The 27,111-nt window shown below is 47.9% G+C and overlaps 1 protein-coding gene across 6 annotated transcripts in view; it reads right to left on the bottom strand.

The window, feature by feature from the left end:
* The window catches only part of SLC2A4RG (SLC2A4 regulator), a 48,845-nt gene extending 30,803 nt beyond the window's left edge, over window positions 1–18,042 (bottom strand). For all 6 annotated transcript variants that reach the window (XM_084645583.1, XM_084645587.1, XM_084645585.1 and 3 more), the window contains exons 1-2: window positions 17,596–18,042; window positions 12,547–12,767 (exon numbers count right to left, since the gene is read on the bottom strand). In XM_084645583.1, coding sequence (XP_084501709.1) covers window positions 12,547–12,767; window positions 17,596–17,910 — 536 coding nt within the window. In that variant the 5' untranslated portion in view covers window positions 17,911–18,042. The remainder of the gene's footprint in view (window positions 1–12,546; window positions 12,768–17,595) is intronic.
* Between the last annotated feature and the right edge of the window lie 9,069 nt (window positions 18,043–27,111).

Raw genomic sequence — 27,111 nt, 5'->3', positions numbered from 1 at the left:
CCCACTCACCGGCAAGGTGGAATAGTGACAACAGTTGGTGTAATCATAGCCTAGGCAGTGGGCTCAGCCATCCCTCAACACCCACTCGAGGGAGCAAGGCGCTACCTGAATTTAGACACAAGCCTTCTTGAATTCCATCCTCTATCACCCCTTCCACATCTCACCTTTTGTACTCAAGCATCCAACCCTTAGCACCAGTATGAGTCAGCACCTGGGCTCCAGCAAACACCTTGCTCCTAAGAGACACTCCAAGGCATTTTGGGACATGTGGCCCCACATCCACACTGACCACAAGGAGGGAGGAACAGATGGAACTGGAAGGACATCCATGCTTCAGATACCTAGACAGCAAGGGGAGACCAGGCAGCCTGCAGATCCTAGAGCACCAGCAGTGGGAATGACAGATGATGGGCAGCAAGGAAGAAGAGTGCAAAGAAGGAAGGTATCCAAAGAGAATGAGGGAAGAAAGCAAGACACCACAAAAATCCCTTCTAGGAAGCTACACATCTATAAACAAATGGCTTCATTTATTATAAATCCCACTGGAAAGCAATATGAACTGACAATTCATGCTAATTTTTGTAAATATATACAGATTAGACACTGCCCCAGGATTCGGGCAAGCTTCCTACATGGACTGCAGAGTTGGGGTCTCTCTGCTTTAGCTCTTCCAAATATACTTGGGAGTCACTCTCCCACGGAGGCAGTGAAAGCACTTTTAAAATATATAGCACTGGGCTCCGGGATGAATCCTAGCTGTTAAGTAACAGTCCAGAAGACACTTCACCGCTTTCGCTTTCTTTCCAGGAGTAATAGGTGCAGAGTGCCTTGGAACAGGGACCGCCACCACCCAGCTTCCAGGACTGGAAAAGGATCAGGCCCTTTAAACAGAATCAGCAGCCAATGCTTACAGATGGGGAAGAGTCTGGATTGGTCTAGATTCCAACACATGCAGCTGCAAATCCCAAGTGGCTAGAACATCCCACCTCTGGTCATTAGAAAGCGGTCAGCAGCCTTCACACCACCACACGTGCATTTGTATAAACAGAGCAAAATCCTGCCTCTGCCCATCGCACCCCAGAGGCATATCCTGTCTTGAGACGGGTCGGAGGAGCTCACCCATGCATGCAAAGGAGAGAACACACATGAGCAAAGTTCTGGGCCTGTGCAGTCTGCTCAGCTAAACAGCTGGGCTGGAAAAACACGGATGGGCAGCATGCAAGGCCGAGAGGAGCCAAGTGGGCACAAAGCCAACCAAAGCTGTTTACTACTAAAGCGATTCCTTAACAGGCCCTCATTAGACTATCCTCCTTCTCCGCCCCCTCTGCACACTTCCCACAGACACAAAATGGGATGATTAAGTTCAGAGACACCCAACACACACGGCCATTGTGCAAGGAGAGGACTGGCACTGTGTGTCCCACAGGGGCATGCATGTGTGTGCATGCTGCATTCGAGGAACGCAGAGTGCCCGAGACAGGAAACAACCTCCTGCAAAAGGCTGGTAACAGCAGGAACCATTTTTCAATCAGCTCCCAAACCTCCGGCCTGGAAAAAAAAACAAAAAAACAAAAAACCCTCCCTTGTTTTCCAGGAAGGAAACACACACAGCACATGTTCCAAACTCCACTGCCTTCTCCCCCACAACACTCAAAGCACCTCCCAGCCCTTCCCTGCAACAGACACCAGAACTGCAACCAAACTAGCATTTTCATTGTAGCGTGGTAGGTAAGTAAAGAGGGCAGAAGGAGGGGTAGGGGTCCCTACCTTGGAGCTCGGCTAGGTGGTGTTAGTCACACAGAGTACGGTGGGGAGGGCAGGGGGAATCCTGACCTCAATTCCTATTGGGGAAAAACTGAAGCAAGGGAATATGATGTGCCCCCGTGATGGAAATGGGAGAGAGGAAAAAGTTCTAGGCATATGATATAAAGAGAACAGGAGCAAAGAGTGAGCACGTTCTCCAGGAGAAACAGCAGCTACTGGAAGGATGCTACCAAGGCTGTATCCATCACTCGAACCCCACACCTTGGGCTACCAAAAGGACGCTGAGCTGGGAGCCACCTTTTCTATTTCAGCCTCTGCGCCTCTGCACTCGCTGTGCCAGCATCCAGAACGGCCTGGTGTCCGGCCAAACATGTGTTCTAGTTTTAGGAGTTGGATGAGATAGGTCTCAAATGGCCAGGAGTCAGCATGCAGGCTGCCAGTCTCAATGCAATAACCCAGCGTCCCTTCACAAGCATCTCTCTCTTTTCAACCTTCCCTGCTGCAATACGCCTCCTCAAACCCATCATCTTCTGCACAAAGAACCGGAAGGAGGGGGCTTGGAGTCTGATCCCACAACTAGCCAGAGGAGGATTGCTCTGCAGAGGTTATACAAGCTGAATCTCTGCCTATCCCCACCCACACTGCCCTCCCACCTAGGACAACCCCAGCCCTTGCACATCTGGTGGTCAAAGGACACCTTTCCCAGATAGCAGCATCCATGCGGGTGTTCCTGGGCTGCAAGAAATGGGGGTTTACGTAAATGCCCTGAACATAGAACTGATTAACATTTGGCATCTACCCCACATAGGGGGAAAAAGGGCTTTCTGAAGTGAACAGAAAGATTCCTGTGGGTAAGTCTTGCATGTGTATCTAGGAGAAATAAGATAGATCCCTTTCCAGTAGGCTGAGGAGACATACATCTGTGACCAAGGCATCTGTGTAGCAAAGAATTGTAAACCAAGGAAGAGCAGATCCAGGTATTCAGATGAACTGGAATTAAGTTAGTCTGGGTCATCAGAACTCACTGCTTCCCACCCAGGCTGGTTGTGATCTGACTCTCCTCACACTTTGCCACTTTACACATCACTCATGCAATTAGCTGCTCTGCGTAAGAGCTGATGCTGTAATATTCCCTCTCGCAAGGTGGAATCTACTGTACTACCCATTTTTTTTGGGGGGGGGGGGGGGGAGGAATGGAGATCTCTGTTCTATTCTGTTCAGGTGTCACACCAGGCTCATCACTGTAGTATATGGCAGGTGCTCAGATACAATAGCTGTCTTGTCCCTTGATGGAAGGTTCATAGGATCAGTCACTGGGACCCTCCTCTATTCCTCAAAGGATGAGCCCTGGGTGCTCCCTGCCTGTAAGAGGTCACAGCTCCCGTCTCAATCAATGATGTAGAACGGGGGGTGGAAGAGTTTTCTTTATAACCAAATTGCTTTGCAAAGACTCCGCACACCCAGTTTGTTTGGAGAGTATCTGAACATCAGAAGGCACTTTCTGGGAGCCAGAACGTGCTGCCATGAAGCCTTCTCTCTCCCAGGCTTCTGCTAACTCCGAATATCCATGCTATTGTCCGCTGGAGGCTGCCTCTCCTTCCTTACCTCACCGTGTTGGGACACAGCTATTTCAGTACCCAAGGTATGTGAAATCAGCCACTGTTCCCAGAGCGACTTGGCACAGCCGCAGCATTAAGTCTTTACTGTAACACTGTGTACTCCATTCACATAAGACACAGGAAACAGCCAGCAGCAGTTGCTGTTCAGCACAAAAATCCAGGTCAGGATTTCTCCATTGCAGCCTATTCCAGGTGATGAGGGTTTTCATGCTATTAACACTGTATTAGAGCTGCACTGATAGCATGCTTCAGCAGACAGCTACTTCCCTTGCAATGAGCCGAAGGAAAAAAAAAAAACCTCAATAGGAACAGACTTGAGGAAAATGGGAGATGAACTGAATTTTCCACGCCTAACTGGGACAAGCCCCATTACAACCTGACAGCACCAAGCCTGCTATTATCCAAACCATCCTGGCAAGGGTGCCAAACCCTTCTTTAAAGGGTCAACTAAATAAAACTCTGAAAGCCAAGTCCCGTCAGCCCATGCCAAGCAGCTGTTGCAAAAAACACGCAAGTTCCCCCTGCTGCCACCACCACCACCATTTTCTGGATTGGTGTCAGAACTTGTAACATACTACTAGACAGCTCCAGAGACCATCCCCCCGCTCTCCGAGTGTGACAGGCCTCAACTGGGCCAGGCTATGGACACTGATCCAGTTACAGAATAGGGCTCCTCCCTTCTCTCTACCCACTCCCGAGTGCTTCTTCCAAATACTCCCCCTAGCAACAGCATTCCACACTGGAGCTACCTAGGCAGCTCCTGGAAGTGGTCTCTGCACCCAGTGCCTGATCCCAAGAGGTGGCGAGCATGTCCAATTCCCACTGAAGTTAGTGTGCTTCCAGAGCAGCAGTGATCTGAGCTGTAAGGTCAGGCCTGGACCTTGCTGCGCTCAGAAGTGTGTGGCAAGTTACAGCAGAAATCCAGGCTAAGGTAGGGGAGAAGAGAAAAGCAGGGCAGTATTTTAGGACATGCTTTAGCGCATCAGCACTCTTGGAATCTCTCCCTGCCTGATCTGCATCACCTGTAGAAGGAACCTCCTCTTTGATTCCTGTCTGGGCAAGGAGACAAACCCTGTTTGCCTACAGCTCCGAGAGGCAGAGATAGGCCCACGTCTGGGAACTGCCCCGCTTGGAAGCGACTGGAGAGTTTGGCCCAGTATAAGGCTGGGAGAGGGGAATACAAGACCAAGAGTGGAAGGGAGGAGAGATGGTGGGAGGCTGCAGCACCATCATGATAAGGAGGTGTTTGCAGTCACCCCTCAAAGAGCAATCAGCCCCTCACGAGCCCCTCGCTGCCTGCTGTAGCAGAGTGAGCTGCATCCTCCCTGTGCTAGCTGCCCAGTGAAAAACTGAACTTCAAAGGCAAAGTTATCAGGACAGCTGGGGGGGGAGGGGGGGAAGGAGGACAAATGGAACAAACTGACTCTGTAAGGCACTACTGATGAGTATTTCCAATAGACAGGCTCACAACTTCCCAGTCACACCAGGAGATGCAATTACTAAGAAGAGGGCTTGAAATGCACCCACGTGACCAACACTTCCAGATTTCCTCTTAGATGGCCTGGGTATGGTGCATCCCTGCATTACCTCGGTGGCACCCTAATACTGTGGGGCCCTTTGTCCCCAGCTAGTGGCTTGACTGCCTAAAAGAGTTTGCAACTACTTATGAGCTAATGGACCCGGTTTTTTAGCATAAACAGCAGATGCTCCTGTTTTTCAGATGCAGAGGAAAGGAGTTCAATCCCCACACAAGACCCATCCAGGGCTGTCATACAGGAAAACTGAAGTATTCATCCAAAATGATGGGTCTCTACAGCCTTCGAAAATACTGGTCAGTCCCAGGTGGTGGGACGGCTGCTTCCTCTTATTAAGCTGCACACGCATCACAATTATTACTTATGTGCACCAAGACCCCCACTGCTAGTTGCCTTTACCTATAAGAGGACAACGTGCCCTTCCACACGCTACGTTTGACCAAGGATGCCACTGGGATTAGGGATCTCCCTTCACACCCTGAACAGTAGATGCCTATAACGAGGAGGCTGGAACTACGATCTTATTAATAACTCGTCTGGAAGCAGGCCTCCTTGGTGGTGGATTCTGTGAGCAAGGCAGAACCTACCTCACCCTCACCTGATATGAATCAGGCAATGTTTTTTAAAATTTAAAGTTTAGAGATGGTATTAAAAAAAAAATATCTTTTGGAGCTGCCCATCTGCAATCAGTTCCATAAGCACAGCAAGAACTGGTCTCCCCATTGTGTTCGCACAGGCCTCTGGAGTGCCACGTCAGGGAATTCAGAAAGGGATATGCAAACTTTAAAAACAAACCAACCCAAAAAGCTTATTTTAATGAACACCTCTCCAAAGCTCATCCCCTTAGCAATATGGCCTCCTGCTGCTCCCTTTGGTAAATGCCCTACTGCTCACCCCCTGCCTTCTGTGCCTAAGGGATGCCCACAGAGGTAAGCCATTATTTCAATTCAACAAGACTGCGGGATTTAAAGTCTCCTCAGAAAGAATTAACACTGTCCCCAAGTCAGCCTGCTTGATGCCCACCAAAGGGGACCAGGAAGCGGAATGAGGGAAACGGACTGGACTGAAGAACTCAACGATCTGAATGTACACGAATGGAGTTCGTTTTTGCAGCTTTGACTTAAAGCATCTGAAGCCTACATCCCGCCTCACCCCACACACCTTGCTTGGGGAAGTGTGTAGAGAAGGGTTGCAGACCAAACTGGATGAACAAGCATCTCAAAACAGGTTAAGAGACAGCAGAGAGCCTACACGGAATGGAAGATGGGATGGATCAGAAAGGAAAGCTACCTCTGGGAGGTCAGAAAGTGTAGGGAAAAAGTAAGAACTGCTAACAGCCAAGCAGAGCTGGACCTTGCAAAGGAAATTAAAACCAATAGTAAAAGGTTCTTTAGCCGTATAAATAAAAAGAAAACTAGGAAAGAAGTGGGACTGCTAAACACTGAGGAGGGGGTGAAGATTAGAGATAATCTAGGCGTGGCCCTACACCTAAATGAATACTTTGCTTGAGGTTTAAAAAAAAAAGTAATTAGGAGCTTGGAGGCAGTGGCAGGGTGGCTACTGGGAACAAGGATATGGAAAAAGAAATTACCATTTTCAAAAGTGGAAGCCAAATTCAATCGGCTTAATGGCACCAAATCAGGGGCATGGATAATCTCCATACAAGAATATTAAAGGAAATGGCATATGAAATTGCAAACCCAATAGCAAGGATTTTTAATGAATCCGTAAATTCAGGGAGTTATACCCTGCCTGGAGAACCTTAAATATAGGTACTATATTTGCTAAAGAAAAAAGTGATACAGGAAACTACCAGCCTGTTAGTTTGACCTCAGTTGTGTGCAAAGTTCTAGAACAAATTTGAAACTAAGTAGTTAAGGACAGAGGTAAATGGGAATTGGGATAAAACAACCTTGTTTTATAAAAGGTAGATCATAGCAGATCAATCTGACCTCTTTGAGAAGATATGGATTTTCTAGACAAAGGAAATGCAGGAGACCTGATCTACCTGAATGTCAGTAAAGCATTTGATACAGTTCTGCATGGGAAATTATTCGTTAAATTGGAGAAGTCAGGGATTAATATGAGAATTGAAAGGTGGTGAGGGAATTGGTTAAAGAGAAGAGTATAGCGGGTCATGCTGAGGTGAACTATCTCAGGCTGGAGGGTGGTTACTAGTGGAATTCCTCAAGAATAAGTCTTGGGACCAATCTTATTTAACATTTTCATTAATGACTTTGGGAGCGTACTAATAATATCTGTGGATGATAAAGTTGGGAGGTATTGCCAATATGGAGGAAGACCAGAATATACAAGATTTAGATGACCTTGAAACCTGGAGTAATAGAAATGGGATGAAATTTAGTAGTGCAAAGTCATGTACTTAGGGACTAACAACAAGAATTTTTGCTACAAGCTGAGGACCTACCAGTTGGAAGTGACAGAGGAGAAAAACCTGGGTATCAGTTGATCAGAGAAGGACTATGAGCTGCCATTGTAACATGGCCATGAAAAAGGCCAATGTAATCCTAGGATACTTCAGGTGAGGTATTTTCAGTAGAGATAGGGAAGTGTTATTACCATTATACAAGGCACTGATGAGACCTCATCCGGAATACTGTGTGCAATTCTGGTCTTCTATGTTTAAGAAAGATTAATTCAAACTGGAATGGTGCAAAGAAGGGCTACCAGGATGATCAGAGGAATAGAGAACCTACAGTATAAGAGGAGACTCATGGAGCTTGGTTTGTTCAGCCTAACAAAATGAAGGCTATGGGGAGATATACTTGCTCTCTACAAATGCATCAGAGGAATAAACACCAGAAAGGGAGAGGCGTTATTTAAGTTAAGGGCCAATGTTGGCACCAAAAAAAAAAAAAAAAAAAAATATGGATATAAACTGGCTATCAATAGGTTGCTAGCCATCAGAGGAGTGAAATTTTGGAACAGCCCTCTAAGGGGAGTGGGGCAAAAGACCTAACTTGTTTTAAGGCGGAGCTTGATAAATTTAAGGAGGGGATGGTATGATGAGATTAACTACAATGGCATAAGGCCCATCCGCAACTATTAGCGGAAAATATCTCCATTGGCTGAAAGCGGGACACTAGATGGGAAGGGCTGTGTTACTATGGAGAATTCTTTTCCAGGTGTCTGGCTGGTGGGTCTTGCCCACATGCTCAGGGTTTAACTGACTGCCATGTTTGGAATCAGGAAGGAATTTCCCCCCAGGTCATATTGGCAGAGATCCTGGGGGCTTTTCATCTTCCTCTGCAGCATGGGGCACAGGTCACTTGCTGGTCAGAATTAGAGTAAATGGTGGATTCTCTGTAACTTCTGGAGTCTTTAAATCAAGATTTGAGGACTTCAGTAACTCAGCCAGACCTACTATTATGGGCCTACAACAGGAGCGGGTGGGTGGGTGAGGTTCTGTGACCTGCACCATGCAGGAGGTCAGACTAGATGATCATGAACAAATTAGAGAAAGTTCAGAGAAAAGCAACAAAAATCATTAAAGGTCTAGAAAACATGACCTATAAAGGAAGATTGAAAAAACTGGGTTTATTTACTCTGGAGAAGAGAAGACTGAGGGGGGGGGACACAATAAGTTTTAAAGTACAGAAAAGGTTGTTACAAGGAGGAAGGAGATAAATTGGTTTTTGTTAACCTCTGAGAACAGGTCAAGAAGAAATGGGCTTAAATTGCAGCACGGGCTGTTTAGGTTGGACAGTAGGAAGAACTTCCTAACTGTCAGGGTGGTTAAGCACTGGAATAAATTGCCTAGGGAGGTGGTGGAATCTTCATCATTGTAGATTTTTAAGAGCAGGACAGACAGACACCTGTCAGGGACAGGCTAGATAATACTTAGTCTTGCCATGAGTGCGGGAGACTGGACTAGATGATCTCTTGAGGTCCCTTCCTGTCCTACGATGGTCCTTTCTGGTCTTAAAGTCTATGAGAAGGCCAGATCCCTCAAGGACAAACCAACTGGAAAACAGACGAGCTATTTTGGCTAGTGTTAGACACCCATCTGCTACAGATCTGACATCCCATCTTTAGGGTCAGCTCAAACACACAATTCACCCTTTCAGGGTTGATGTGGAAAGGGAAATGAGAGCTTGCCTGTAGTGATGACTTCTATTCTGAAGAAGACAGAAAAGCATAGGCCAAGTACCCAGAAAGGATTTTGTCTCGAGTGCCTTGTTACATGGAGTTTCCTTGCCCTCACTTCATAACTTGGGGTCCAGGAATCCGAGTTTTCCCTTTCTTCCAACACCATCTATGGTTTAAAAGTCTTCAGTCGCATAGATTATGGAGCCAGAAGGGACCACTAGTCTAACCGCCTGTATAGCACAGGACTTCCCTCAATTAATTCCTGTTTGAACCAGAGCAGATCTTTTAGAAAAGCATCAGTCTTGATTTTAAAATAGAGATTCCAGCATAACCCTTGTTGAGCTGTTCCAACGGCTAATTACTCTCACTGTTAAAAATGTATGCCTTATTTCCCGACTGAATTGGTTGAGCTTCAGCTACCTGCCACTGGATCTTTTTAAATCTTTGTCTGCTAGACTGAAGAGCCAACGATCAATTTTTTGTTCCCCATGTAGGTACTTACAGGCTGTGATCAAGTCCTCCCTTAACCTTCTCTTTGTTAAGCAAGAGATTAAGCTCTTGGAATCTCTCATTATTCGGCATGTTTCCCAATCCTTTGATCATTCTTGTGGCTCTTCTCTGAACCTTCTCACATTTATCAACATCCTTCTTGAACTGGACACATCAGAACTGGATACAGCATTCTAGAAGCGGTCGTTCCAGATCCAGAGGTAGCATAACGTCTCTAGTACTCGATATCCCCCTGTTTATACATCAAAGGATCTCACTAGCTCTTTTGGCCACCGCATCACACTGGGTGCTCATGTTGGACTGATTATTCAGGACCCTCCCCAACTTCCCCACCTCACCCCCAGAGTCATGCTTCCCAAGACAGAGTCCCCCATCCTCTAAGTTTGTTTCTGGATGTATAAATTTAGATACAGCCATATTAAAACATAGTTTGCTTGCACTGAGCTTAAAGAGCAATTCAAACTGCTCTTTAATAGTGACTTGTCTTCTTCACAGTTTACCACTCCACCAACCTGTGCGTTGTTTATCAGTGTTATCAATGATGATTTTATGTTTTCTTCCAGGTCATTCATTAAAATTTGTATCAGGACTGATCCCTGCAGGGCCCCACCAGAAACACACCCGCTCTACAAGGATTCCACATTTACAATTACATTTTGAGACTTCGCACATGTCCAATGGACTAAAACTGGCTAGCTGATATGTTTCTTTTTTTAATCATTCTAGTTTGTTTAAAAATCAAAATGTTGTGCAGTACCAAGTCAAATGCCTTACAAAAGTCTAAAATTATATCAACACTATTGCCTTCATCAACCTAACTTGTAATCTCATTAAAAAAAAAATCACTTTAGTTTAATAGGATCTTTTTTCCATAAAGCCATGTTGACTGGTGTTATTCTTCCCTCCTTTATTAACAAGACCCAAATCAGCTGTCCCCACGATCAATGTCAGGCCTATAATTATTTGGGTCATTCTGTTTACACATTTTAAAGAATAGCACAATAGCTTCCCTCCAATCTTCGGGAAGTTCCCCAGCATTCCAAGAATTATTGAAGAAGAGAGGGGACAGGAGCAGAGGGTGCGGGGGAGGAGGAGGAGACAGGGGACAACCAAAAAAAAAAAAAAGCCATTGGTGACCCAGGAAGCTCCTCAGCCACTGCTTTTAAAACTCTTGGATGCCAGTTATCCAGACCTGAATCCTCTAAATGTCCCCACTCTGATAAATCACAACTGCAGGCTCCCTGGGCCGGAACAGCAACATCTGGTTTATTCTGTCCTCTCCACTAGGCATCACTCTGCCTGCATCCGCCTTACAGAACTAGTAGCAGATCCCTGCCCAAGGAGGGAAGCCGATTCCTCCCCTTCCATTGCCTTTTCAAATGCAGGCAGAGCACAGGCAAACAGAGAGCCTCTATCCTGAAATCTAAGAAGATTATAAATACATAATTGCCTCACCATTTGGTTTATTTTTAGCCTGGTGTTTCCCCAGCACAGATGCTGTGTGGAGTTAAGTAGCATGTCAACATGCTGCATGCCTGACTCAGAGAGTCAAGCGCTGCTAGGAGCCCCATCACTAACCTGCATGCCCACATCAGGCTAATGCCCCCAGGCGATACAGTAGCTGCCTACGGATAGGACCAGGACAGAATGAGAAGGGACACACTGCACTAGATCCATACTGGTGCTAGAGTGCAAGGATCCACAACTGGTGGATCGGTTTGTGCCAGTACCCAAGTGCCCTGCCCTTCCCAAGCCAGTAAACGCATCAAGCTAAATAGTTACCTTTTCCCAAGGAATGACATCGGCCGCTTTGCTCAAATCAGGTCAGAAACATACTGGCTTCAGCCTCCTCTCCTGGCCTCACTCACCCCCATTTCCACTCTCCCACCTCCTGCTGCACAAAACCCGTCCTGGGCACAATGAGCACAAACCCTGGCACCAAAACATTCCAATGCTACTTTCTCCAGAGAAGCTGGTGCCCCCCACAGGGACAGAGACTCCAGCAAGTCCAAGGGACTCCCATGGGAAAACACGTCACCATGTGGCAGAGAGAAGGGTCATTCATGTACAGTTTCATCACTACGGCAACTCTGTTTCAGGGACCACAGCAAGGCGGGCCATCCAGGTACGCAAGACAGCGCGATTTAGCTAAGGACGAACAGATGGGCTTCCATCCTGAACCTACCAACCCCCAACACTTAGGGTGCCCCTGTTGCCCTCCCAGCGCTTGGATCCTGAGCTCCCCAATGCAGCACAAACAAGTCACCCCACACCATTAGACCAGCCAGGACTGATCATTAGGGATATGCCTTCCCATGGTTCAAGCCTGTGCCAATAAAACCCAACTCCTCAAAGAGAGGATCTGCCCTGCAGGTTCTGCTCTCCCCAGCCACAACATCCAATGCAGCAGGGTCTTGGCATCTCAGGTTTACCCTTGCAGGGGAAGAAAAAAAAGCTATTTTTGTCAGTAGGATTTTTAAATCAACGTTCCTGGAAGATTTCCCCACTGCCCAAGCCAAGCCACGTTGGGCAGACATCCCAGCACTTCTAGCAGAGGAGGCGGCAACGAGGTGGGATTCGGTCAAGTTCCCTACCCAGGGAGCACAATCCCCCAGGGTGGGGAGAACATGTGGGTTTTGGTGCATCACACGAAGATGGATGCTCTCAGTGATCAAGCAGAGAATTAGAGAGCGACTCAGTCCCTTGTTGCTTGAGGCACAAGCAGCCCCTGGAAGGTCAGGAGAGGGCAGAGCTCCCTGCAGGCTGGGCTGGGCATAGCACGAGGGGAAGGAGCAGCTCCCCCTCACTCGCTAGCAGCTCCTCCAGGGCAGCCCTGACTGCCCCAAAGCCCAATGGTACACCTTGCCCAGCCCTTACTCTGATAGGGGGCAGTAGGACTTGCACTCATCCCCTGCATGAGGCTGGGAGACACCAAGTTACTCACCTTCTAGTTACTCACCCCTCCCCCCCCCCACAACCCCTCCCCAACCCAGCAGCAAAGCTCCTACCTCTGCCTGGGCACTGGGATGTAGGCCGAATGCAGGGGGGGGCGCTGCTCCGGCCCCACGCTGATGAGTCGCAGCGCTGCCTCCTTGTTTGATCCCTCCAGCTGGCTATGGGTCACGGCAGGCAGGCCCTGCCGCTCATCCACCTTCCTGCCATTCAGCACCAGAGCGTCCGTCAGGCCCCTCGGCTCAGCTTCTTCGAGCAGCACATTGCCATTACAGCTCTGCAAGACATGACACAGGGACAGAGCTCTCATCACGGGCGTCAGGGCGTGCAGCGGGGTTATAAGATTTAGGGGTCCAATGCAGCATAACCCTAGTCATCCCAGAGACACCCTGAATCAGCCCTAGCAAGCTTTGAAGCCTGCATCCAGAGTCACCCCTGAGCAGAGAGCACTCTGGTGCTCCTCTCACGGGAGCCCTGGCAGGCTGAGAACTTGAGTCAAACCTTGGAGGATGGATGCAGTTTCAAAACAGAGCACGTTAGGGTTTAAAGAGAAGCCAGGTTAGTCTGCAAGTCAGGGACCCCACAGTCGGTTCTGCAGTAAACAAAGGCGCTTCATTAGCAACAGCTGGACCCCATTTTCCCCCTTTCTGAAAAGGCAACTGCTTCAAATAGCCCCTTCCCTCAACTGCAAACTCCCTCCCTCCAAGGGACAGACACCCATTTCATACACAGACACCCCATCCAAACTAAGGAGCAGTGGGGGGTGTGAAGAGTTGGCTCTCCTGCTGTTCTGCATATAACTAAAGGACTTTGGTCCCCAGGGCCACCAAGCCAATACCTCACTCCAGGGTTAGATTTGGCCTATAACATACAAAAAAAACCCAAAACCCACCACAAGTGATTTTTTTGCACATGTTGGATTACCTGCTGCATAACCCCCATCTGGAGAGGGACTTTGCTGGCTCTTTCATCTCTCACCATCAGGCCTCCATGTCTGCAGAGAATCAGCCAGGTCTGGCTTCCGCAAACAGGGCAGCAGCAAGGCTCCCAGGCCCATCAAGTTTTCTTACACAAACACAGCAGGTGTGAATCAAGGCAGCTCAAGTCACCCCTCCCGCTTGTGTGAGAGCCGATGGCAAACGTCCGCAAAACCCCTTCATTTTTCTGTTGCAGTTTTCTGTGATGGGCCCCAACCCCCTCCACCCAACTGTGCGACACTTACTTACACCAAGCAGCACTTCCACGCAGGAGCAGTCCAAATGACTTCAATGGGATGGCTCCCACACGTTGCCCTGGGTAATGGTTGCAAAGTTTGGCCACAGCGAGAGGAAGCAGACTTGCCATGGCACACTCCTCCAGGAGGGAGGGTTTGAAACCTATGGCTGAACTCCATCTGCACAGACTACTCCACAGCGGCTTGACTACAAACAAGTAACCCCGCCAGAAAGAAAGCTAAACAGAACAGAACGCATCTGCTTACTCCTCAGATGTGGCCCTGAGAGCCAAGCTCACCCCTCTCCTAACCCTACCAGGGTAACTCAGAGGCTCCGTCTACACTAGGACGGTTTTAAAGATGACCTTTCACATTCAGTTCCCACCCATCCTTTTTGCCTAGCCACTCAGGCTGGCAGCGTGACTTAAGTACCCAGTGAGGATTTGGGAGGGGTAGTTATTGAGCAACCAATGCTCTGAGAATGCAAGCTACCAATCATTAAAGTGTTCTCTCACTGCCAAGAACTATCGCTTCCCACTGACTGCAGTGCCATCTTCTGGAGAGGTCAGAGCTGATCAAGGCCCCTTCCAGCCACACAGAACCCAACTAAAGCCAGCTGTGCACGTCGTCTGCATCTCTCTTTGATAAGGCCAGATAGACAGAAAATGGAGTCCAGTTGCGCAGAGACAGGTATTGTCAGTGATCCTTTTAAACAGGAACAGTGTCACAAAACACTGAAAATACCTTTCTTGATTCTACTCACGATTGATGTTTTGTTTACTTATTACTAGTGTTACAATAGTGCAATAGCAGCACATCTAGTCATGTCTGGTTTAAAACAAACAGAAAACAACACGAAATTTCTGTCCTGACACCTTTCAATGTCCCACTGCAGTTTAATATCCACTTGCGCCCCCACCTCTGTAACATGCACCTTTCTGCCCAAACCATTCTGTTACAGGCCTTCGGAGACCAAAAAAAACCAAAAAAACCCCAGCATTTGCTCCCCCTCTTCCTAAACAAACGAGCACAGGAATCAGGCCAATTTTAAACAGTGACTGTGGTGTGAATAAGGAGTTACCAATTTAAGAGGTCAAATGTATTAGGTAGTACTATGCTTTAATAGCCATTGTTACTGGAACTGGTCTTTTTCAAACAGTGGGGTGGAAACCTTTGCAGACTAAACAAAATTACTCAGAATAATTAGATCCAAAGTTGACTAAGAAGAGTTATAAAGGGATTTCACAAAACTGGGTCACTAGGCAAGAAAATGGCAGATAAAATTCAATGTAGATAGAAACAGTAATGCACATTGGCAACAAGTAATACAGACCCCATCATTCTGTATGTATAGTTGGCATTATGTTTTTCCACTCAAGAAACAGGTCGTGGTGTTATTGCAGATAGTTCTCTGCAAATATCGAGTTAAAATGCAGCAGCAGTCAATGAAGCTAACAGAATGCTAGGAACCATTAGGAAAGATAGACAGTAACACAGAAAATATCAAAGCCACCATATAAATCCATGGTATGCCGACCTCTTGAATACTGTGTACAATTCTGGTTGCAGTAGTCTCAAAAAATTATTATAATTGGAAAATGTGCAGAGAAGAGCAACAAAAAATCATTAGGGGTATGGAACAGTTTCCATACGAGGAAAGGTTTAAAAGACTAAAAGAGACACCTAAAGGGAGATAGGATAGAGGTCTATAAAATCATGAATGGCATGGAGAAAGTGAATAGCAAAGTGTGTTATGTGAAAAAGTAAACAACAAGAAACAGGGTTAATCCAATGAAATTAATAAGCAGCAGGTTTAAAAAAAACAAACAAAAGTATTTCTTCACACAACACACAGCCAACCTGTGGAACTTGTTCCCAGTGGATGTTGTGAAGGCCAAAAGTATAATTGGGTTAAAAAAAGAATTAGGTAAGTTCGTGGAGGATAGGTCCATCGGTGGGGCTAATAGCCAGGATGGTCCGGGACGCAACCCCATGCTCTGGGTATCCCCAAGCCTGACAGCCAGAAGCGAGACTGGACAGGGGATGGAACACTCGATAACTGCCCTGTTCTGAAGCATCTGGCACGGGCCACTGAGGGAAGTCAGGACACTCGGTTAGAGGGACCCAATATTGGTCTGACCCAGACTGGTCAGTCTTACGCAACTCCTAAAATGAATTACCTACATTCACATTCCGTTCCCACCCATCCTTTTTGCCTAGCCACTCAGGCTGGCAGCGTGGTACCACATACAGCAACTGTTGCCGTACTGTACTCTAGGCCTAAAGAAGTCCACTAAAAAGCCTCAACAGCAACATTACTTTTGGAAAAAAAAAAACCCCACACCAAAAACAGGTGGGTGGGGAAATTGAGCCTCTAACAGTAGCTATCCCCACACTTGATTAAAACAAGTGTACTTGTTTGGGATGGGGGGGGGGGGTAGACACCCCATCGAGTAAGCTCTTAGTCTTTTTACAAAAATCCTAGAAGTTAATAGGAAAGCTGCTCTTACTACAGTATCAGAAGTGCAGAGGAGTTTGTGGTGATGAGTATCTCCCCCTCCTGCTCCACTCTGAGCTTGGCTTAGGCTCTGAGCGGCCTGCGCACGAAGATATAAGAACCAGAAAAGCCTGCAGCTGGCGGAAAGTACAAGCGGTTAGAATCATCATCTTCGTCCAGCAGGGAACTGACAGCTGCATAGCGACGGCTCTCCGGGGTGTGAAAATTCACACCCCTGAGGTATGCCGTTAAGCCAACCTAACCCTCATGTAGGTGGGCAGTAAGACTCTTCCAGGGACCTGGCTACGGCCTCTCAGGGAGGTGGATTAACCACAGCCCCGGGGGGAAACCCGTCCCCCCTCCACAGCGAGTGCCTACACTGAAGCACGACAGCGGTGCCGCAGCAGCCGCCTGAGTGTAAACATACCCGTGGCATTTACTAGATCTGGTCTCAAAGCAAGCGGCCCTGCCCCGGCAGGTCCCCCCCGCCTGCAGGATCCATGCGGATCTGCCAGGTCCTGGGGCTAGCTCACAAAAGAGGGATCTGCACAGAACTGGTGGGGCGGCGGGACGGATCCGCACAGAGCCTCGGCAGGCTGGGGCGGATCCCACAGCGGCTGGAAGGTCCCTCCTCCCCCAGGAGCCAGCGCTTTCCCTCCCTCCGCCCCGGGCCATGCAGCCCCCACCCCCTAGCCCGGGGCCCGGCAGCCCCCTCCCCCGGCCCCGCCCCCGGGGCTGGCTGTCCGCGCGCGGGGTGATTGATGGCCCGTGCATTCCAGCAGCGCCGGGCGGGCGGGCCGGCGCTAGGGGGTGGGGGGCCGGCCCCGCTCGGCCCAGGCCCGCTTCCCTCTAAACTTTCCGCACGGCCACTTCTACCGAGCGGCGCCATCTTTAGCGAGGGAAACTTTCCCGGCACCGCGGAGCCGGCGGCCGCCCCCCGCCCCCGCGATCGCGCCGCAGCGGCCCGGCCTCCGCGGCGGGCGGGAAAGAAAGAGGCTTGGCAAGCCCGGGCAGGACCGAGCTGTCACGAACCCCCGCTGACCCCCCCCCCAAAAAAAAATTACAACGGCGCCTTCAGCAGACTCGCACCCCCAGCGGGGAGCGACACGTCCCTCCGTGCAACCCCCCTCGGAGAACTCCCTCCGCCCCATGCACCCCCCCCCGAACTCCCCTCCCTCCGCCCCAGCTGCCCCATGCACCCCCCCCAGAGGAGCCCGCCGGCCCAGGCAACCAGCCTTCTAGGGGGAGCGCCACCCCCAACAGGCAGCTGCCTCCGCGCACATGCAAGCCCCGGAGGCAGCCGTACCAGGCCACGGGACACACCCACCCCACCGGTGCCGCGCTCAGCCCCGCTCCCTCTTTGCGGGCGCCGGGGGAGGGTCGGGCCTCCCGTACCTTCTGCAAATGCTTCACCCGGCCCTTGCCAGGGCTCTTCCCCTCCAGCCCGTTGGCCACCGACGCGTCCTCGCTACTTTTCCGCCGCCGCCGCCGCAGCAGGGCATCTTCCACCAGCACCGTGTAGACGGCGTTGCTGGCCGCGGAGGACGGGGCTTTGCACGCCTGGATCACCCCGCAGTACAGCCCGTGGCGGTGGGCAGCCGACGGGGGGCTGCAGTCGGGGCAGCAGGGCCCGGCCGCTGTTAAGCCGGGCGGAGGGGAGCAGATCCTGCTGTCCGGGGCAGCTCTCTTGGGGAGGCGCTTGGGATCCATGGCCCCTGCGAGAGGGACCGAGCCCCCTCCCGGCGAGGGGGAGGTGGGGGGCGCCGTGCGGGCGGAGGCTGGAGCCCGGCCGGTGGCTTCGGGTCGCTCCCTCCACACCGAGCTCCCCCGGTCTCTGCACCCGCCGACCACGCCCCCAGCCCGCGCTCTCCCCCTCTCGCGGCTCGTGCGAGCCGGGGAACCATTCTCCACTCCCCGCCCTTCGCCATTGGCCCGCTCGCTGTATCAACATTCCGAAATGGAATATGGGCCCGGGCCCGGAGCCGGCTCGCACGCCCATTGGCCCCGCCGTGTTGCCAATTAGCGTGGGGGCGTTCCATTCGCCCCGCCTCCCTCCCCAGCCTGGCTGCTGCTTGACTTTGATTTCAGACAGGGAGGGAGATTGGGGTTGGGGAGGGAGCCGGGGTTTGCTGCTGGGTTTAGCGGCCATCTTCAGGGGCTTGGGTGGGGAGCGAAGGAGCCCTTTCGCCTTGACGCTTTGGGGTGAGGCGAGAAAGCAAAGCCTCCAACGAGCAAAAGTGGTTCATCAGTTAAAAGCTGCATGTGTTGTGGGTTTTTCCTAAATGTAACCACTTGGAGATGGACCCCAACTAGGGCCACCAGACAGCAAATGTGAAAAATCGGGGCAGGGGGTGGGGGGGTAATAGGAGCCTATATAAGAAAAAGACCCAAAAATCAGGACTGTCCCTATAAAATCAGGACATCTGGTCACCCTAACCCCAACCGAAGCCCCTGGCTCTGAACTTTGGGGAAGTTGGATTAAGATCCAGCCTTTAGTTGGGATTCTGTACTTTGTAGCTGGGGCCTGTCTTTACTGACCATTAATAGGCTCACAAAAGCTGTTTGGGGAAATGATTAAGCCAGTAACAGTACTTTTCACAACTCAAGCACCCACTGTCTGAGCATCTCAAAATACTTATCAATGTTTATTATTTGTTTAGAGTCCAAGCTACCTGATCTGAAGAGATTAATATCTTAAAACTCAAAAGCAGATACTGACGTGGGCAAGGTATACACTATACAAAGTCTTTGTCATATGAAGTCTTCTATGTATCTCGTTAGTTCCAACTTTAAAAAAAAATACCAACTTTTTCCATCTTCCAGTCAGTCCTGGTGCCCGGCTCACCCACTCCCACATCACCAGGCTTGTTTAAAACAAAAGGCAGTATTTCTTCATACAATGCAGAGTCAACCTGTGGAACTCTTTGCCAGAGGATGTTGTGAAGGCCAAGACTAGAACAGGGTTCAAAAAAGTGCTAGATAAATTCATGGAGGGTAGGTCTATCAATGGCTATGAGCCAGGATGGGCAGGGATGGGTGACTATCTGTTCTGTTCATTCCCTCTGGGGCACATGGCATTAGCCACTGTCAGAAGATAAGATACCGGGCTAGATGGACCTTTGGACTGACCCAGTATGGCTGTTATGTTCACCACCGTATGTTAATGATACTTTGCAAACATATATGGGAAAGACCTTCTCATGCTACCAGGTGTGCAAGCACAGACCTCTGCAGATGTGTGGAGCCCCCCTTAAGTTAATGGTTTCCCCAAGGGTGCAGGAATCCACTCTAGAAGATCTGATTGCTGGATCAGAGCCTGGGGCTTGGTCTACACTACCAACTTATGTTAGTATAAGGTCCATCTAGCCCAGTATCCTGTCTTCTGACAGTGGCCAATGCCAGGTGCCCCAGAGGGAATGAACAGAACCGGTAATCATCAAATTGGCGGGAGGGATAGCTCAGTGGTTTGAGCATTGGCCTGCTAAACCCAGGGTTGTGAGTTCAATACTTGAGGGGGCCATTTAGGGATCTGGGGAAAAAATTGGGGATTGGTCCTGCTTTAGCAGGGGTTGGACTAGATGATCTCCTGAGGTCCCTTCCAACTCTGATATTCTATGATTCTAAATGATCCGGGTAGCTCCTGGCAGACAGAGGCTAGGGACACCATCCCTGCCCAGCCTGGCTAATAGCCATTGATGGACCTATCCTCCACAAACTTATCTAATACTTTTTGAATCCTGTTATAGTCTTGGCCTTCACAACATCCTCTGGCAAAGAGTTCCACAGACTGATGGTGCGTTGTGTGAAAAAATACTTCCTTTTGCTTGTTTTAAACCTGCTGTCTATTAATTTCATTTGGTGACTCCTAGTTCTTGTGTTATGAGGAAGAGTAAATAACACTTCCTTATTTACTTTCTCCACACCAGGCATGATTTTATAGACTTCAATCATATCCCCCCTTAGTCGTCTCTTTTCCAAGCTGAAAAGTCCAAGTCTTATTAATCTCTCCTCATACGGAAGCTATTCCATACCTCTAATAATTTTTGTTGTCCTTTTCTGAACCTTTTCCAATTCAAATATGTTTTTTGAGATAGGGCAGCCACCTGTGTACGCAGCTCAAGATGTGGGCATATCATGGATTTATATAGAGGCAATATATTTTCTGTCTTATTATCTATCCCTTTCTTAATGATTCCCAACATTCTGTTCCCTTTTTTGACTGCCACTGCACATTGAGTGGATGTTATCAGAGAACTATCCAAAATGACTCCAAAATCTCTTTCTTGAGGGGTAACAGCTAATTTAGACCCCATCATTTTATATGTATAGTTGGGTTTATGTTTTCCAATGTGCATTACATTGCATTTATCAACATTGAATTTCATCTGCCATTTTGTTGCCCCGTCTCCCAGTTTTGAGGGATCCTTTGTAGCTCTTCGCAGTCTGCCTGGGACTTAACTATCTTGAGTAGTTTTGTAACATCTGCAAATTCTGCCACCTCACTGTTTGCCACTTTTTCCAGATCATTTATGAATATGTTGAATAGGACTGGTCCCATTACAGACCCCTGGGGGACACCACTATTTACCTCCTTCCATTCTGAAAACTGACTATTCCTACCCTTTGTTTCCTATCTTTTAACCAGTTACCAGTCCATAAGAGGACCTTCCCTCTTATCCCATGACTGCTTACTTTGCTTAAGAGCCTTTGGTGAGGGACCTTATTAAAGGCTTTCTGAAAATCTAAGTATACTATATCTACTGGATCCCCATTGTCCACATGCTTATTGCCCCCCTCAAAGAATTCTAGTAGATTGGTGAGGTATGATTTCCCTTTTCAAAAACCGTATTGACTCTTCCCCAGCAAATAATGTTCATCTATATGTCTGACAAATTTGTTCTTTACTATAGTTCCAACCAGTTTACCTGGTACTGAAGTCAGGCTTACCAGCCTGAAATTGCCGGGATCACCTCTGGAGCCCTTTTTAAAAATTGGCATCACATTAGCTATCCTCCAGTCATTTGGTACAGAAGCAGATTACAGTTAGTAGTTCTACAATTTCACATTTGAGTTCCTTCAGAACTTTTGAGTGGATACCATCTGGTCCTGGTGACTTATTACTGTTTAGTTTATCAGTTTGTTCCAAAACCTCCTCTAATGACACCTCAATCTGGGACAGTTCCTCAGATTTGTCACCTAAAAAGAATGGCTCAGGTTTTGGACTATCCCTCACATCCTCAGCCATGAAGACTGAGGCAAAGAATTAATTTAGTTTTTCTGCAATGGCTTTATTGTCCTTGAGTGCTCCTTTAGCATCTCGATTGTCCAATGGTCCCACTGTTTGTTTAGCAGGCTTCCTGCTTCTGATGTACTTAAAAGTTTTTTTGCTATTACTTTTTGCGTCTTTGGCTAGCTGTTCTTCAAATTCTTTTTTGGCCTTCCTCATTATATTTTTACACTTCATACCAACCTAGCCCCCACTGTACACAGCGTTATGTAGACAGGAGGGCTTCTCGGGGATTTGGAGTATCTACGCCAATGGGCGAAGCTCTCTCATTGGCGTAGGTAGCATCTTCACTAAGGGCAAGTCTACACTAAATTGACCTACGTTATTTCGACATTCAGCCACCACGGTAGTTGAATCGCTTTTGCATGTCCACACTACATTCCTTGTGTCGGCGGTGCGTGCCCTCACCAGGAGCACTTGCACCTATTTAACTGTCAGTGTGGGACAGCCAGTGCTCAATTTGTGCCAGGGCTTGCCACATCAATTATGAAAGTAAAACAATTGGTTAAGCCCCAGCATCTCTTTCATTACAAATTTAACACTGGGGCCAACTTCTGAAAGGCAGCAACAGTCAGCGTAATCAACGCAGTGTCTACATAGACACTGCATCAATCTGACTACATTGACCTCAGCACTATGCCTCTCATGAAGGTGGAGTTATTGAGTGGATGTAGTGAGCAAGTTACATTAGTGGGATCTATATTTTAGTGTCGACGCTTACAGAGTTAGGTTGACATAAGCTGCCTTACATCAACTTAACCCTGTGGTGTAGACCAGGCCTTACAGTAGACAAGCCCGAACTCTCATAGCATCCTTGTGAGATAAATATTACTCCTTTTATAGATGGGTAAAATGAGATAAAGCAGGTTTAACTGGCGTATTGTTGGAGCCTCCCGTTGAAGTACACATATGAGAGTCAGTTTGTTCCAGGGCGTCTTCTTGTGCGAATGTAAACCAATGAGGGATCTGCAGATGCGTCCACACGTCAGGCAGACGTGGCCATGTTTTTACCACTGGTTTCTTCACTCACACGTCTCTTTGGCTTTTTCTGTTCTGTTGTTCTCGATGGCTTTAACCGCAGGCCAGCAGGTCTGCTGCCGTCCTGATCTATCGGCAGCAGCAGCTTCCCATGTGTTCGGGTCAAGTTGGCCAGCTTTTAGGGGAGCTTTGAAGAGTGTCCTTATTTTCATTTTCATTGGCCTCTCCATTTTCAACTGTTGATAAAATATGGCTTTGAGGAGGCTTGCATCATCCATACTTACAAGATAATCAATCTAGCCATGTTGCACCTGTATGGTTAGGAATTCAATGCTGGTCATGCAGCACTGGTCCAGGACTTTGATGTTTGGTATCCTGTCCGACCACTTGATGTTACAGATGAAACACAGACAGCGCACGTGAAAGTGCTATCGTTGTTTTAGAGCGTCTGTGTTTCACAGCCATATAGAAGAGTGCTCAACACAACGGCACGATAAACACTGTTCTTGGTGTGAAATCGAATGCCACTTGCATTCCACAGGCAGTGACAAAGTCAGCCATAGGCAGAACTGGCTTTAGAAATGCTCTGAATTGATTTAATCATCGACCATGGAATTATTAGACAAAATGGCTTACTAAGACCACAGTGGTCAGTAGTACACCTGGAATAGGATCCAAATCCCCTGACTACCAATCTAGTTCTTTCTTAGTATTTGAATGGAAGTAGCCCCAATCACAAACAGGGACTTGTTGTGCTAGGCACTGTACATACACATAGTAAAAGACAGTCCCTGCCCCAAAGAGTTTACAGTCTAAATAGACAAGACAGACAAAGGAAGTTGTATTATCCCCTTTTTACAGATGGGGAGCTGTGACACAGAGAAATTAGGTGACTTGCCCAAGGCCACATAGGGAATTATGATTGAACTCAGTTCTCTTAAATCCTAGTCCAGTATCTGAACTGCACCATCATCCTTCCTCTCAAGCCAAAACTACATCTTACTCCTAAATAATAACTAATTCATTTTATTGCAAGTATTAAAAATAATATTTACCTATTTAACAAGGGTATTGTGAGGATTCACGTGTATGCACAGCACCTTGAAAATGCAAAGCACTATTATACAATTATAATATACTATTATACAATTATACAATGTTTTGCACTTCTACAGTGCCACATTTTAACCAAGGTTCTCAAATATATCCATAAGCACTATCTGTTTCTACTGAATGCAGCCAAAGGCATCCCAAAGCATTTCATAGAGCTAAATGATAGTTAAAGAGGGAGAGAGAAATAAGGAGACATCGGCAAGGGAGAAAATGGAATTTCTCATCTGAGATTTGAAATGAATTAGAGTCAACAAAGTAGAAGGTCTTCCCAGAAAGAACTGCAGAAAAGGCTCTCACACTAACAGTGGCAAAATTATGTGAAGGCGTAGAAACGAGGCTGGTGCTAAATCAGCAGAAGGAATAGGAAGGGAAAGAAAGGGAGACAAGATCCATTAATTAATGAAGTCCCAAGATAATATACATTCTAACGTACAGGGGCCTGTGTCCAAAAGGTACTGGGCATCTTAACAGGAAACCAAATGACATAGAGAATCCAATATGATCAAAACATCTAAGATCTTTGTGAGTACTCAGAAGTCTGCCCAATACACAGTGCCAGGTCACATATACACAAGCCGTTACAGTAACTAGTCATCCTTGGAACCTCTAAATATTATAGATGACAATTTCCTAACTCAAAAAGTGTTGCATCCAGCAAGGGGAGAATTCTATATTAGATCTCGTCTTGACAGATAAAGAGTAACTGATCACAGAGCTAAAAATTAGTAACTTAAGTACAAGTTATCACAACTTGATAACATTTATAATGTGCAAACAGAATAAAGTCCAGACCAGTGATATATATATCTATATATCACTCACACACACATGGTGCTTTTAAAGGGCCAATTTCACAAAAATGAAAATAATTATAAGCCACATCAGCTGGCAGGAAGAATTTAATCAGAAAAATGTGACTGATAACTGGGAATTGTTTAAGAACACTTTGCGAGCCCAAAAAACCACAACTGAGAAAGAAAACCATATTGATTAAAAAAGCCAGCCTGGTTTAGAGGGAAAGTGAAGGCTGCTATAAAAATAATATATAATAAATGGAAGAAAGGGTAAGTTGATAGCAATGAATATAAATAAGAAACTAGGAATTGTAGAAAATTGATAAGGGAAGCAAAGGGACACAAGACAAAATCTATGGCCGGCAGAGTTAAGGACAATAAGAAGGAATTTTTAAAGTATATTAGGAATAAAAAGAATCCTAAAAATTTTATTTATCTATTACTAGATGAAAATGGTAGAATTATCAATCATAATGCAGAAAAGGCAGAAGTATTAAATAAATATTTCTGTTCTATATCTGAAGAAACCGATGATGTAGTCATATGCTATGATAACACTCTTTCCATTCCACTAGTATCTCAGAAGTATGTTAAACAACAGCTACTAAAGTCAGACATTTTAAAATCATCATACCTGGATAACTTGCATCCAAGAGCTTTAAAAGAGCTGGCTGAGGAGCTCACTGGACCATTGATGCTGCTTTTCAATAAGTCTTGGAACACTTCAGAAGTTCCAGAAGAGAGGAAGAAAGCTAATGTTGTGCCAATATTTAAAAGGGGTAAACAAGATGACCCAGGTAATTATAGGCCTGTCAGTCTGCCATCAACCCTAGCAAGATAATGGGGCAACTGATACAGGACTCAATTAATAAAGAATTAAAGGAGAGGAATATAATTAATGCCAGTCAACACTGGTTGATGGAAAATAGATCCTTTCAAACTAACTTGAATTTTTTTTTATGACAGATCACTGTTTTAGAGATTTTCCCTTTTAATTTCCCTGGTATCTTCTTGTCACAAAGTACCCCACTTCTTTCTCTCTATTTGAGCCAGACATTTATGATCCTAGCTCTAATTTCATCCTCCATTTCCCTGTTTTCTCAGATTCTGGTATCCAGATACTTGAAACTGCATTTTTGCTATGTTTGCCCATCTAGTTTCAAAGAATTCTTCATTGTTCACACTATTGAAATTACACGCCATGCACTGTTTCTTCCCTCTGCTTATTTTGAGTCCATGTCTCTCCAACATGTCTCTCCACTTATCGAGATCCTCTTCTAGATGTTCTCCTCACTGCAGAGGAGTGCTATAATGCGGAATGCTATAATCTGCAAACAACACGCACCAAAGGGCCTTTTTCTGTATGTTCCTTGTGAGAGTATCCAGGATGAGGCTATACAAGAAAGGGCTCAATGCTGATTGTTTATACATTCCCACTTTTACCGATAGATCGTCTATTTCACCACTAAAAGTTCTGACCACCGACTTGCACCTACATACCTGAACAAGCCATATCTAGGAGTGCATGGCCGTCCCTCCCTCAGACGGGGCGGAGCACTAAACAATCTAGGGTCTCAGACCCTCAGGCAGGGCGGAGCGTCAAACAGATGGTCTGATGTCCTGGCTCTGGTGGATGTAGGGTTGCCAGGTATCCAGTGTTCCACCAGAATGCCCGGTTGAAAAGGGACCCTGGCAGCTCCGATCAGCACTGCTGACCGGGCCATTAAAAGTCCAGTCAGTGGCGCAGTGGGGCTAAGAAAGGCTCCCTGCCTGTTGTGGCCCCATGCAGCTCCTGGAAGTAGCAGCATGTCCCCACTGTGGCTCCTATACGTACGGGTAGTCTGGGGCTCCGCACACTATCCCCACCCCAAGTGCCAGTTCTGCAGCTCCCATTGGCCAGTAACTGCAGCCAATGGGAACTGCAGGGGTGGTGACTGCAGACGGGGTAGTGCGCAGAGCCACCTGGCCGTACCTCAATGTAGGAGCTGGAGGGGTGGGGGGACATGCTGCTGCTTCCAGGAACTGCTTGAGGTAAGCACCGCCTGGAGCCTGCACCCCTGACTCCCTCCCATGCCTCAACCACCTGCCCCAGCCCTGATCCCCGTCCCACCCTCCGAACTCCTCAGTCCTAGTCTGGAGCACCTTCCTGCAACCCAAACCCCTCATCCTCATCCCCACCCCAAAGCCTGCACCCCCAGCTGAAGCCCTCACCCCCCCACACACCCCAACTACCTGCCCCAGTACTGATCCCCCTCCTGCATTCTGAACCTCTTGGTCCCAGGCTGGAGCACCCTCCTGCACCCCAAATCCCTCAGCCCTGGCCTCACACCAGAGCCCATACCCCCAGCTGGAGTCTGCATCCCAACCCCCTGCCCCAGCCCGGAGCCCCCTCCCATAGTCCGAACCCCTCAGTCCCAGCCCAGAGCCCTCTTCTGCACCCCAAATCCCTCAGCCCCAACCCCACACCAGAGCCCGCATCCCCAGCCGGAGCCCTCACCACCTCCCACACCCCAACCCCCTGAGCCATCCGGGGGAAAATGAGCGAGTGAGGGAGGGTGGGGAGAGTGAGCAACAGAGGCATGGGGGATGGAGTGAGCAGGGGCGGGGCCTCAGAAGGGGCGGGATATGGGCAGGGCCTCAGAGGAGGGGCAGGGCAAAGGTGTTTGGTTTTGTGCAAGTAGAAAGTTGGCAACCCTAGGTGGATGACAGACAAACACAGGCTTCTGGGCCTAGGCAGCA

This window comes from Lepidochelys olivacea (genome assembly GCF_965140295.1).
Source record: "Lepidochelys olivacea isolate rLepOli2 genome assembly, chromosome: 13".
Classification (NCBI taxonomy): domain Eukaryota; kingdom Metazoa; phylum Chordata; order Testudines; family Cheloniidae; genus Lepidochelys; species Lepidochelys olivacea.
The sequence above is the reverse complement of the archived record's forward strand: the minus strand, read 5'-3'. Positions and strand labels throughout refer to the sequence as shown.